Below are 13,118 nucleotides of genomic sequence, written 5' to 3' on the forward strand. Positions count from 1 at the left end.
GGCGAGTGTGTGTTGCGGGGCGAGTGTGTGTTGCGGGGCGAGTGTGTGTTGCGGGGCGAGTGTGTGTTGCGGGGCGAGTGTGTGTTGCGGGGCGAGTGTGTGTTGCAGGGCGAGTGTGTGTTGCGGGGCGAGTGTGTGTTGCAGGGTGTGTGTTGCGGGGCGAGTGTGTGTTGCGGGGTGTGTGTTGCGGGGTGTGTGTTGCGGGGTGTGTGTTGCGGGGGGGGCTGTGTTGCGGGGCGTGTGTGTTGGGGGTGTAGGGGGTGTGTGTGCTGCGGGGTGTGCGTTGGGGGTGTAGGGGGTGTGTGTGTTGCGGGGTGTGTGTGTTACGGGGTGTGTGTGTTGCGGGGTGTGTGTGTTGCGGGGTGTGTGTGTTGCGGGGTGTGTGTGTTGCGGGGTGTGTGTGTTGCGGGGTGTGTGTGTTGCGGGGTGTGTGTGTTGCGGGGTGTGTGTGTTGCGGGGTGTGTGTGTTGCGGGGTGTGTGTGTTGCGGGGTGTGTGTGTTGCGGGGTGTGTGTGTTGCGGGGTGTGTGTGTTGCGGGGTGTGTGTGTTGCGGGGTGTGTGTGTTGCGGGGTGTGTGTGTGTTGCGGGGTGTGTGTGTGTTGCGGGGTGTGTGTGTTGCGGGGTGTGTGTGTTGCGGGGTGTGTGTGTTGCGGGGTGTGTGTGTTGCGGGGTGTGTGTGTTGCGGGGTGTGTGTGTTGCGGGGTGTGTGTGTTGCGGGGTGTGTGTGTTGCGGGGTGTGTGTGTTGCGGGGTGTGTGTGTTGCGGGGTGTGTGTGTGGCGGGGTGGGTGTGTGTGGCGGGGTGGGTGTGTGTGGCGGGGTGGGTGTGTGTGGCGGGGTGGGTGTGTGTGGCGGGGTGGGTGTGTGTGGCGGGGTGGGTGTGTGTGGCGGGGTGGGTGTGTGTGGCGGGGTGGGTGTGTGTGGCGGGGTGGGTGTGTGTGGCGGGGTGGGTGTGTGTGGCGGGGTGGGTGTGTGTGGCGGGGTGCGCGTGTGTGGCGGGGTGCGCGTGTGGGGCGGGGTGCGCGTGTGGGGCGGGGTGCGCGTGTGTGGCGGGGTGCGCGTGTGTGGCGAGGTGCGCGTGTGTGGCGGGGTGGGCGTGTGTGGGGGGCGTGTGCGTGTGTGGCGGGGTGCGTGTGTGGCGGGGTGGGTGTGTGGCGGGGTGGGTGTGTGTGGGGGGCGTGTGCGTGTGTGGGGGGTGTGCGTGTGTGGCGGGGTGCGCGTGTATTTCGGGGTGCGCGTGTGTGGCGGGGTGCGCGTGTATTTCGGGGTGCGCGTGTATTTCGGGGTGCGCGTGTGTGGCGGGGTGCGCGTGTGTGGCGGGGTGCGCGTGTGTGGCGGGGTGTGTGTGTGGCGGGGTGGGTGTGTGGGGGGGCGTGTGCGTGTGTGGCGGGGTGGGTGTGTGGCGGGGTGGGTGTGTGTGGGGGGTGGGCGTGTGTGGGGGGTGTGCGTGTGTGGCGGGGTGCGCGTGTATTTCGGGGTGCGCGTGTGTGGCGGGGTGCGCGTGTATTTCGGGGTGCGCGTGTGTGGCGGGGTGCGCGTGTATTTCGGGGTGCGCGTGTGTGGCGGGGTGCGCGTGTGTGGCGGGGTGCGCGTGTGTGGCGGGGTGGGTGTGTGTGGCGGGGCGAGCGCGGGGCGGGGTGCGCGTGTGTGGCGGGGTGGGTGTGTGTGGCGGGGCGAGCGCGGGGCGGGGCGGGGTGAGGCGAGTGTGTGTCTATCTCATGTTGCCGTTTCCTCTTCCCTCTCACAGGGATCTCAAGCCAGAGAACATCCTTCTCGACGACAACGGTGAGTCGGATCCGGCTCCCTCGATAAAGTGGACCTCTCCTTCGTCCGGCTGCGAGGGGCGGTGGGGCCCGGGGGTGGGGGGGGGGGGGGTTCTTCATCGAACCACCCACTCGATCCACAACCACTCTCCCATCTCGGCCAAACTGCTTTCCTGCCCACTGCATTGGCAACGCTGGCCCTCTGGCCACTCTCCCTGCTTTGGGATCGCTGAATCTTGGCGGGAACATGGCCGCCTCCTCTCCCTCTTTCTCCCTGATTGGGTTCCCAGTGGGTTGCGGTTCACTGGCGCAGAAAGAGAACCGACCCTTGTTGCTGACCAAGCTCCCCTTCAAATGTTTTCATCTCATGACCTGTGACCAAACTCCAATCCTTTCTGGAGTCGAGCTCAGCCTGACTTCAACAGGCCCAAATTTGCGGATAGGAACGATCATGCCCACATGCTCCTCCTCCCCCCCACCCCCCCACCCCCCACGCCTCTCCATTGGCAGCCCCCATTCTGAGGTGATGGTAATGTCAACCTGAACCCACGCTAACGCTCTGGGGACATGGGTTCAAGTCCCACCAGGGCGTCTGGTGAAATCTAAATTCTGCCATTGTCACTAATCCCAGTAATGATGACCACACCAACTATCCCCGACCCGAAACCCACCTGGTTCACTCGTGTCCCTTTCGGGAAGGCCCGCTTCGGGCCTACACGTCACTCCAGACCCCCCCCCCCCCTCAGTAAATGGGGTTGACCCTCTGAAATGGACCAACAAGCGGTTCAAGGACAATTAGGGATGGGCAGCACATTTTTCTTCCACCCTGTGGGTAGGCCGGCGCCTCACTTTATCGCCCTGATTTTGCGACTGGTTGAAACACTGCGTACAAAGTGAGGGACTCCCCATGGATTTCAGTTGTGGGCACACTTGGGCCACCCCTCAGAACTCATTGGTTTCTGCTTAAGGCATAAAAATGAACTCTTAATTCATTCCAACCATGTGCATATATTGTCCTCCTGAAGTTGGGCAAATGGAAATTTGTTTGTATGAAGAAGGTCCCCTGGGGAGTAGACAATTGGAGGCATTGTGCTTTCGTAAGATGGTGTAGTTAATGGGGAGGAGCCAGGGGCTGAAGCAGTCTGGTTGGTGAGTTCCGTTCTGATCTGGCTGTGACCAGCAGTTGCTCTCAAAACAATTAAACACTTGTCTGTGACCAGGGCGGGAGTTTTTTTGTCAAAGGCTGCCTGGTTAAACAGTAGTCTGAAACAGACCAGAATCTGCGGGCTGGATCGGCACGGTGGCGCAGTGCTTAGCACTGCTGCCTCCACGGCACCGAGGACCCAGGTTTGATCCCGGCTCTGAGTCACTGTCCGTGTGGAGTTTGCACATTCTCCCCGTGTTTGCGTGGGGTCTCACCCCCACGATCCAAAGATGTGCAGGGTAGGTGGATTGGCCACGCTAAATTGCCCCTGAATTGGGAAAAAAAGAAGTGTACAGCAGGTATCCTTGTGTTTGCTAACTGTATTTAAAAATGGATTTTGACCTGAGTTGGGTTTTGCACGAGTGGAGACATAAGTTAGGAGTTCGTGTTTCATTTTCGGGATTGTTTAAGGGGTCATTTGAAGCTATTTTCCTGCATGATGATAAAGTTATTTTAATCTTGCGTTGGTCATAAAGTTTGTTTCAATATACCATATCCCTATTTGTGTGTGGACTCACTCCTGGAGCGAAGTAGCCATTCCTCACACTATTAAATAAAATATTGAGATCTGTCCGGTATCCTCGCAACTGTTGGGGGCTGGTCTGGGGTCGTAATAAGTAATAAATCCAGGACAAAGTTGTGTCTTATTTTTCAGCTCCGCCTGCACTGTGGCTTGGCGTCCTGGCAGGCTCGTTAGGGGAGGGCAACATTTTAGATCGGCCCCAATACCCTGGGCACGCAGCGCCGTGCCACCGGGGGGGCCGAGTGAGAAGCAACAGGAGCAGGAGGGGGGGCTATTCAGCCCATCGAGCCTCTTTCACCACTCCGATCAGTTGTCTGACCTCTGACCTAACCCCACACGCCCGCCTTCGCCCCACAATCCCTTCTCCTTAATGGAGATCTGCGACTCTCAGACATAAAAAAAAACCGATAGATTGACCCAGCTAGCCTCAATTCACTTTGTGTGTGCGTGCGTGTGTGCTTTTATACTTTGGAGCAGGACACATCCGATTGTCGGATCTGGGATTAGCGGTGATGGTACCAGAGGGAGAACAGATCCGTGGCCGTGTGGGAACAGTGGGATACATGGGTGAGTAAAAAAAGGCCTCAATCCCAGTTTGCAGCCACAGGCCTCTCCTGGGAACGCACACCATTTTGCGGCTGGACTCATTCTTCCATTGGTATTTTTCCATGTAGACCTGTTCCATTACAAGGCAGCTTGAGGAGGTTTGATTCAAAGCCGTGGGGGTTCCTTCCTTCCGAGCGAAGACCATTCCTTTTAACCGTTTTTGAATTTTGAGATCAAATTATCTGCTGTTAGCTCATGGATTCGGCTCTGAGATCAGCCTGTGGTGGTTTTGAAGGGCTTATGATGTGACTAAGGGGTGATAACTGCCACAGGGCACGGGGTCTAAACGTTCAGGCGCGAGCCTCATGTCCTCTCCAGCACCAAAATCCCACCAAAGCAAATTTAGCCTGAGGCTTTTAGTGCTGCTAGGCCCCGAACCGGGGGACGGTCAGCGGTGCATAATCTCTTGCGCGTTGAGTTCCTTCAGGAAGCATCCCGGGTGGTGGGAGACGGGATCTGTCAGGATTGCTCCTGATGCCACGTGCCAGTGAGCCCAGAAGCTGAAAGATGGTGTTCCAGATTGGGGCTGGCTCTAGGGCGTGGGGGACAGAACTGGAGGAGGTCAGGGGAGCTGAGGGCTGGAGGAGGTTACGGACGTCGGGATGGGGAGAATCCACGGTGTCCAACCCTTAAAGCAACTTTCTTTTGGGCTAAATCTCTTTGGTTTTGTGTGGTACGGATGACTTTGGCCCTCTTTTTTTTTGCAGCTCCCGAGGTAATAGACAACGAGCAGTACATGGCCAGCCCCGATTGGTGGGGGCTGGGCTGCCTGATTTATGAGATGACGGCCGGGCATTCACCATTCCGGGCTCGGAAAGAGAGGGTAAAACGGGAAGAGGTAGAGAAGAGGGTGCAGGAGAAGGAGGAAGAGTATTGCGACAAGTTCACAGAGGATGCCAAACAGATCTGCCGGATGGTGAGCGAAACCCAAATCATGACCAATAGATTCGGCCTTGAGCTGGCTTTCAAAGGATTTGCATAGAGGCAAATCGTCCACTGAGCAAACACCGCCAGTGACGTCAAGCCCTCGTTCTGCACTCAAATTTGCAGGGCAGGCGGTGGCGTAGTGGGAATGGAGCTGGAAGGCCCACGCCATCCCTAGCTCCGACGCCAGAAATTCAAATCCCACCAGGGCAGCGAGTGGAAGATTACATTTGGTTCATAAATCTGGGCGCTAATCCCAGTAATGATGACCATGACACCCACCATCGATTGTCGTTTTTTAAAAAATTTTAAAAACACCCGGTTCGCTCATGTCCTTCGGGGAAGGAAATCTACCCTCCTTGCCTGGTCTGGCCCACGTGTGGCCCCTGACCCCCACAGCAATGCGGTTGACCTTTAACTGCCCTCCGAAATGGTCAAGCGAGCCACTCAGTTCGAGGGTGATTTGGGATGGTCCGCAAATGCCGTCCCAGGCCAGCGTTGCCCAGATCCTATGAAAGTAAAAGATTAAAATGCAATTTGAAAAGCCCGGAGGGGAGGAACTCCCTGGATTTGAACAAGCCAAGCTGAAGACGGCACGACAGGAATAGGTGTAGCTGTTCCGGAAGGGCGAAGACCCTTCAGCTCAGCGTTGACCCCCATCAAGTCTGGATTTGGGGGGGGGGGGGGGGGCGGGAGGAGGAGACGGGTCTCTTTTCCTGGCTCAGACTGACCTGGGGCCCACTGATGAAGTGCCATCTGCTGGATGAATCTGTCGTTTTCTGACCACATTCCGCGTCTTTTTCCAGTTACTGACCAAAGATCCAAAGCAACGGCTAGGTTGCAAAGAGGCGGGGGCCAGTGAGGTGAAGGAACACCCGTTCTTCAAATGCATCAACTTCAAGCGGCTGGAGGCTGGAATGCTGGAACCTTCCTTTATCCCGGACGTAAGTGTGCGATGGACTTGGGTGGCACTGCCAAACATCACAGCAGCGTTTACCCTTCAGACATAGAGTGGGAAACACTTTGTTCAGCGGTGGTGGGGGGTGGACCTCTCGAGGCTGTGAAAGGTGCCGTTTAAATGCCCGTTTAGTTCTGTGCTGGAACAACGGAGAGGGGTGATCAAGGTATTGAATTCCAAGAAGGCGCTTGGGGAAAGTGCCGCATGTAAGACTTTTGTTTCAGAGAAGGGAATAACACGGCATGAAAGGGCAGAGGTAACTCGAGCATGTATTGAGTTAGGAGACTGAGAAAGTCGTGGCGGTTGGAGAGGAGCACACCGAGAGGTACCCCCAGGGAATTAGCATCAGGACCATTGCTCACCTTGTGTGCAAATGGACTGGATTGAGGGCCAGTACAATCACGAAAGCTGCAGATGGTCAGTACTCAATAATGTAGCTCTTCCCCCGCCCCCCCCCCCCCCCCCCCCAGCCCCCTCAAAGGAGGAAGCAGCCCTTGGTCATCCGGGATTACAGCGAGTTTACTTAGTGGAGATGTTTCTTCCTCAGGACAAATGAAAGAATGCCAAATTTCAAACCATCGCAATCATAGAATCATAGAATTATAGAATTTACAGTGCAGAAGGAGGCCATTCGGCCCATCGAGTCTGCACCTGCTCTTAGGAAAGAGCACCCCACCTAAGCGGGTACAAATGATAAAAGTCATAATTAGTGGCGAACAACCTCTCCGGCCCTGAGAAAAATAATTTTTACAAGTGTGGAGTTTCATTCTCTGAGAAGAAAATTAAGAAGTTTGCGGATTTTTAAAAATCTCTTTTTTTTTTTTGGTCGTGGTCTCTGTTTCACTCATTCGGTTTCTCTCTTAACCCCACGTGTGCGCCCTGATTTTTATTTTGCCTTCTGTACAAAGGGCGAACTGCCGTTTAGGTTTCCTGCTTTGCTGCCCGTGAGGATTCCTCGTTCTGATTGGCCGATCAACCTCCCGATTCTTCTGCCTGACCGGTTGACAGATCTCCCGTCGAAGACGGCAAGGCATGGGAGGGGGAGGGGGGGGTAGCAATGGTGCTGATTGGCTGGCAAGTCGATTCTGATTGGTTCAGTCATCGCCATGGAGAAAGCGACATTGAACTGGAGGCTCAGCAGTCAGAGTCGACTTCCCAACCAATCGGCACGCGTTTTTCCCGCAGCAGAAACTGTTTTGATGCTATGAAATTTGGTGTTCCTGCATTTGGTCCTGATGAGTACTCAAGGCACAAAGGAGATAGCTGAAGAAATAGTGGAGGCGTTAGTTATGATCTTTCGAAAGTCACTGGAGTCAGGGAAAGTACCAGAGGATTGGAAAATCGCTGTTGTAACCCCCCCTGTTCAAGAAGGGAACAAGGAAAAAGATGGAAAATTATAGGCCAATTAACCTAACCTCGGTTGTTGGCAAGATTCTAGAATCCATCGTTAAGGATGAGATTTCTAAATTATTGCAAGTGCAGGGTTGGATTAGGACAAGTCAGCATGGATTTAGTAAGGGGAGGCCGTGCCTGACAAACCTGTTAGAGTTCTTTGAAGAGATAACAAATAGGTTAGACCAAGGAGAGCCAATGGATGTTATCTATCTTGACTTCCAAAAGGCCTTTGATAAGGTGCCTCATGGGAGACTGCTGAGTAAAATAAGGGCCCATGGTATTCGAGGCAAGGTACTAACATGGATTGACGATTGGCTGTCAGGCAGAAGGCAGAGAGTTGGGATAAAAGGTTCTTTTTCGGAATGGCAACCGGTGACGAGTGGTGTCCCGCAGGGTTCAGTGTTGGGGCCACAGCTGTTCTCTTTATATATTATCGATCTAGATGACGGGACTGGGGGCATTCTGGCTAAGTTTGCCGATGATACAAAGATAGGTGGAGGGGCAGGTAGTATTGAGGAGGTGGGGAGGCTGCAGAAAGATTTAGACAGTTTAGGAGAGTGGTCCAAGAAATGGCTGATGAAATTCAACGTGGGCAAGTGCGAGGTCTTGCACTTTGGAAAAAAGAATAGAGGCATGGACTATTTTCTAAACGGTGACAAAATTCATAATGCTGAAGTGCAAATGGACTTGGGAGTCCTAGTCCAGGATTCTCTAAAGGTAAACTTGCAGGTTGAGTCCGTAATTAAGAAAGCAAATGCAATGTTGTCATTCATCTCAAGAGGCTTGGAATATAAAAGCAGGGATGTACTTCTGAAGCTTTATAAAGCATTAGTTAGGCCATATTTAGAATACTGTGAGCAATTTTGGGCCCCACACCTCAGGAAGGACATACTGGCACTGGAGCAGGTCCAGCAGAGATTCACACGGATGATCCCAGGAATGGTAGGCCTAGCATACGATGAACGTCTGAGGATCCTGGGATTATATTCATTGGAGTTTAGGAGGTTGAGGGGAGATCTAATAGAAACTTACAAGATAATGAATGGCTTAGATAGGGTGGATGTAGGGAAGTTGTTTCCATTAACAGGGGAGACTAGGACCCGGGGGCACAGCCTTAGAATAAAAGGGAGTCACTTTAGAACAGAGATGAGGAGAAATGTCTTCAGCCAGAGAGTGGTGGGTCTGTGGAATTCATTGCCACAGAGGGCGGTGGAGGCCGGGACGTTGAGTGTCTTTAAGACAGAAGTTGATAAATTCTTGATTTCTCGAGGAATTAAGGGCTATGGAGAGAGAGCGGGTAAATGGAGTTGAAATCAGCCATGATTGAATGGTGGAGTGGACTCGATGGGCCGAATGGCCTTACTTCCGCTCCCATGTCTTATGGTCTTAAAACTTTGGCAGCATGTCTCCTTTCAGCAACATCTGTCCGTCTCTTACCCATCACCTTGTTGGTGCCGTTCCTCGGGGAGTATGCTTTGAACCCACGTCATTTCGATGTAGAAATCAGCTGGGAACATTGAGTTAGATTGAAATATCCCACAAACCTGTGGTTTTAGATGCCACTGTGATGAAATATGGCTCGCGGCCCAGTCATTTCCAGATTTGGCACGCCCCCCAGAGACGCAGGCTGGATTAGTGACGGGATCTTGTGTGTCTCTGCTTTGTAACCTACAGCCTCGAGCAGTTTACTGCAAAGATGTGCTGGACATTGAACAGTTCTCCACAGTGAAGGGGGTGAACCTGGACCAAACCGACAATGACTTCTATGCAAAGTTTGCCACCGGCAGTGTCCCCATTCCTTGGCAGAATGAGGTAAGGAGCAAGTGGTCTCTGGTGTCAGGGTGGGGGACAGGCTTGTGGGTCGCCTGGGGTTGAGGGCGGTAAAGGAAGCTGGGAACTGTCAGGGACGTGAAGGAGCTGTGTGTGTTTGGGTCTGTGTGTGTGTGTGTGTCTGAGTGTGTGTGCCTGAGTGCGCGTGTGTCTCTGAGTGTGTGTGTCTGAGTGTGTGTGTCTGAGTGTGTGTGTCTGAGTGTGTGTGTCTGAGTGTGTGTGTCTGAGTGTGTGTGTCTGAGTGTGTGTGTCTGAGTGTGTGTGTCTGAGTGTGTGTGTGTGAGTGTGTGTGTCTGAGTGTGTGTGTGTGAGTGTGTGTGCCTGAGTGTGTGTGTGTGTCTGAGTGTGTGTGTGTGCCTGAGTGTGTGTGTGTGTCTGAGTGTGTGTGTCTGAGTGTGTGTGTGCCTGAGTGTGTGTGTGTGTGTGTGTGTGTGTGTGTGTGCCTGAGTGTGTGTGTGCCTGAGTGTGTGTGTGTCTGAGTGTGTGTGTGTCTGAGTGTGTGTGTGTCTGTGTGTGTGTGTGTCTGTGTGTGTGTGTGTCTGAGTGTGTGTGTGTCTGAGTGTGTGTGTGTCTGAGTGTGTGTGTGTGTGCCTGAGTGTGTGCCTGAGTGTGTGCCTGAGTGTGTGCGTGAGTGTGTGCCTGAGTGTGTGCCTGAGTGTGTGTGCCTGAGGTGTGTGTGCGTGAGGTGTGTGTGCCTGAGGTGTGTGTGCCTGAGGTGTGTGTGCCTGAGGTGTGTGTGCCTGAGGTGTGTGTGTGTCTGAGTGTGTGTGTGTCTGAGTGTGTGTGTGTCTGAGTGTGTGTGTGTCTGAGTGTGTGTGTGTCTGAGTGTGTGTGTCTGAGTGTGTGTGTCTGAGTGTGTGTGTGTCTGAGTGTGTGTGTGTCTGAGTGTGTGTGTGTCTGAGTGTGTGTGTGTCTGAGTGTGTGTGTGTCTGAGTGTGTGTGTGTCTGAGTGTGTGCCTGAGTGTGTGCCTGAGTGTGTGCCTGAGTGTGTGCCTGAGTGTGTGCCTGAGTGTGTGCCTGAGTGTGTGCCTGAGTGTGTGCCTGAGTGTGTGCCTGAGTGTGTGCCTGTGTGTGTGTGCCTGTGTGTGTGTGCCTGTGTGTGTGCCTGAGTGTGTGTGCCTGAGTGTGTGTGCCTGAGTGTGTGCCTGAGTGTGTGCCTGAGTGTGTGCCTGAGTGTGTGCGCCTGTGTGTGTGTGCCTGTGTGTGTGTGCCTGTGTGTGTGTGTCTGTGTGTGTGTCTGTGTGTGTGTGTCTGAGTGTGTGCCTGTGTGTGTGCCTGTGTGTGTGTCTGAGTGTGTGTCTGAGTGTGTGTCTGAGTGTGTGTCTGAGTGTGTGTCTGAGTGTGTGTCTGAGTGTGTGTCTGAGTGTGTGTCTGAGTGTGTGTCTGAGTGTGTGTCTGAGTGTGTGTGTCTGAGTGTGTGTCTGAGTGTGTGTCTGAGTGTGTGTCTGAGTGTGTGTCTGTGTGTGTGTCTGTGTGTGTGTCTGTGTGTGTGTCTGTGTGTGTGTCTGAGTGTGTGACTGAGTGTGTGACTGAGTGTGTGTCTGTGTGTGTGTGTCTGTGTGTGTGTCTGTGTGTGTGTCTGAGTGTGTGTCTGAGTGTGTGTCTGAGTGTGTGTCTGAGTGTGTGTCTGAGTGTGTGTCTGAGTGTGTGCCTGTGTGTGTGCCTGTGTGTGTGCCTGATGTGTGCCTGAGTGTGTGCCTGAGTGTGTGCCTGAGTGTGTGCCTGAGTGTGTGCCTGAGTGTGTGTCTGTGTGCCTGAGTGTGTGCCTGAGTGTGTGCCTGAGCGTGTGCCTGTGTGTGTGTCTGTGTGTGTCTGTGTGTGTCTGTGTGTCAGAGTGTGTGTCAGAGTGTGTGTCAGAGTGTGTGTCAGAGTGTGTGTCAGAGTGTGTGTCAGAGTGTGTGTCTGTGTGTGTGTGAGTGTGTGTGTGTGTGTGAGTGTGTGTGTGCCTGAGTGTGTGCCTGAGTGTGTGCCTGAGTGTGTGTCTGAGTGTGTGTGTCTGAATGTGTGTGTCTGAATGTGTGTGTCTGTGCCTGAGTGTGTGTCAGAGTGTGTGCCTGAGTGTGTGTGTGCCTGAGTGTGTGTGTGCCTGAGTGTGTGTGTGCCTGAGTGTGTGTGTGTGAGTGTGTGTGTGCCTGAGTGTGTGCCTGAGTGTGTGCCTGAGTGTGTGCCTGAGTGTGTGTCTGAGTGTGTGTCTGAGTGTGTGTCTGAGTGTGTGTCTGAGTGTGTGTCTGAGTGTGTGTCTGAGTGTGTGTCTGAGTGTGTGTGTCTGAGTGTGTGTGTCTGAGTGTGTGTGTCTGAGTGTGTGTGTCTGAATGTGTGTGTCTGAATGTGTGTGTCTGTGCCTGAGTGTGTGTCAGAGTGTGTGCGTGCCTGAGTGTGTGCGTGCCTGAGTGTGTGCGTGCCTGAGTGTGTGCGTGCCTGAGTGTGTGCGTGCCTGAGTGTGTGTGTGCCTGAGTGTGTGTGTGCCTGAGTGTGTGTGTGTGCCTGAGTGTGTGCCTGAGTGTGTGCCTGAGTGTGTGCCTGAGTGTGTGCCTGAGTGTGTGCCTGAGTGTGTGCCTGAGTGTGTGTCTGAGTGTGTGTCTGAGTGTGTGTCTGAGTGTGTGTCTGAGTGTGTGTCTGAGTGTGTGTGTCTGAATGTGTGTGTCTGAATGTGTGTGTCTGTGCCTGAGTGTGTGTCAGAGTGTGTGCCTGAGTGTGTGTCTGAGTGTGTGTCTGAGTGTCTGTCTGAGTGTGTGTGTCTGAGTGTGTGTGTCTGAATGTGTGTGTCTGAATGTGTGTGTCTGTGCCTGAGTGTGTGTCAGAGTGTGTGCCTGAGTGTGTGTCTGAGTGTGTGTCTGAGTGTGTGTCTGAGTGTGTGTCTGAGTGTGTGTGTCTGAGTGTGTGTCTGAGTGTGTGTCTGAGTGTGTGTCTGAGTGTGTGTCTGAGTGTGTGTCTGTGTGTGTGTCTGTGTGTGTGTCTGTGTGTGTGTCTGAGTGTGTGACTGAGTGTGTGTCTGTGTGTGTGTGTGTGTGTGTGTGTCTGTGTGTGTGTCTGAGTGTGTGTCTGAGTGTGTGTCTGAGTGTGTGTCTGAGTGTGTGCCTGTGTGTGTGCCTGTGTGTGTGCCTGTGTGTGTGCCTGATGTGTGCCTGAGTGTGTGCCTGAGTGTGTGCCTGAGTGTGTGCCTGAGTGTGTGTCTGTGTGTGTGTCTGTGTGCCTGAGTGTGTGCCTGAGTGTGTGCCTGAGCGTGTGCCTGTGTGTGTGTCTGTGTGTGTCTGTGTGTGTCTGTGTGTCAGAGTGTGTGTCAGAGTGTGTGTCAGAGTGTGTGTCAGAGTGTGTGTCAGTGTGTGTGTCTGTGTGTGTGTGAGTGTGTGTGTGTGTGTGAGTGTGTGTGTGCCTGAGTGTGTGTCTGAGTGTGTGTCTGAGTGTGTGTGTCTGAATGTGTGTGTCTGAATGTGTGTGTCTGTGCCTGAGTGTGTGTCAGAGTGTGTGCCTGAGTGTGTGTGTGCCTGAGTGTGTGTGTGCCTGAGTGTGTGTGTGTGAGTGTGTGTGTGCCTGAGTGTGTGCCTGAGTGTGTGCCTGAGTGTGTGCCTGAGTGTGTGCCTGAGTGTGTGCCTGAGTGTGTGTCTGAGTGTGTGTCTGAGTGTGTGTCTGAGTGTGTGTCTGAGTGTGTGTCTGAGTGTGTGTCTGAGTGTGTGTCTGAGTGTGTGTCTGAGTGTGTGTCTGAGTGTGTGTCTGAGTGTGTGTCTGAGTGTGTGTCTGAGTGTGTGTCTGAGTGTGTGTCTGAGTGTGTGTCTGAGTGTGTGTCTGAGTGTGTGTCTGAGTGTGTGTCTGAGTGTGTGTCTGAGTGTGTGTCTGAGTGTGTGTGTCTGAGTGTGTGTGTCTGAATGTGTGTGTCTGAATGTGTGTGTCTGTGCCTGAGTGTGTGTCAGAGTGTGTGC

The 13,118-nt window shown here is 53.7% G+C and overlaps 1 protein-coding gene across 2 annotated transcripts in view; it reads left to right on the forward strand.

Annotated features, from left to right (window-relative positions):
• grk5l (G protein-coupled receptor kinase 5 like) overlaps positions 1-13,118 on the forward strand; it is a 217,546-nt gene that overhangs the window by 110,830 nt on the left and 93,598 nt on the right. For both annotated transcript variants that reach the window (XM_072485911.1, XM_072485910.1), the window contains exons 10-14: positions 1,746-1,783; positions 3,966-4,055; positions 4,802-5,010; positions 5,825-5,962; positions 9,046-9,183. In XM_072485911.1, the coding sequence (XP_072342012.1) occupies positions 1,746-1,783; positions 3,966-4,055; positions 4,802-5,010; positions 5,825-5,962; positions 9,046-9,183 (613 nt within the window). The remainder of the gene's footprint in view (positions 1-1,745; positions 1,784-3,965; positions 4,056-4,801; positions 5,011-5,824; positions 5,963-9,045; positions 9,184-13,118) is intronic.

The sequence above is a fragment of the Scyliorhinus torazame genome, chromosome 20 (assembly GCF_047496885.1).
Source record: "Scyliorhinus torazame isolate Kashiwa2021f chromosome 20, sScyTor2.1, whole genome shotgun sequence".
NCBI classification, from domain to species: Eukaryota; Metazoa; Chordata; class Chondrichthyes; order Carcharhiniformes; family Scyliorhinidae; genus Scyliorhinus; species Scyliorhinus torazame.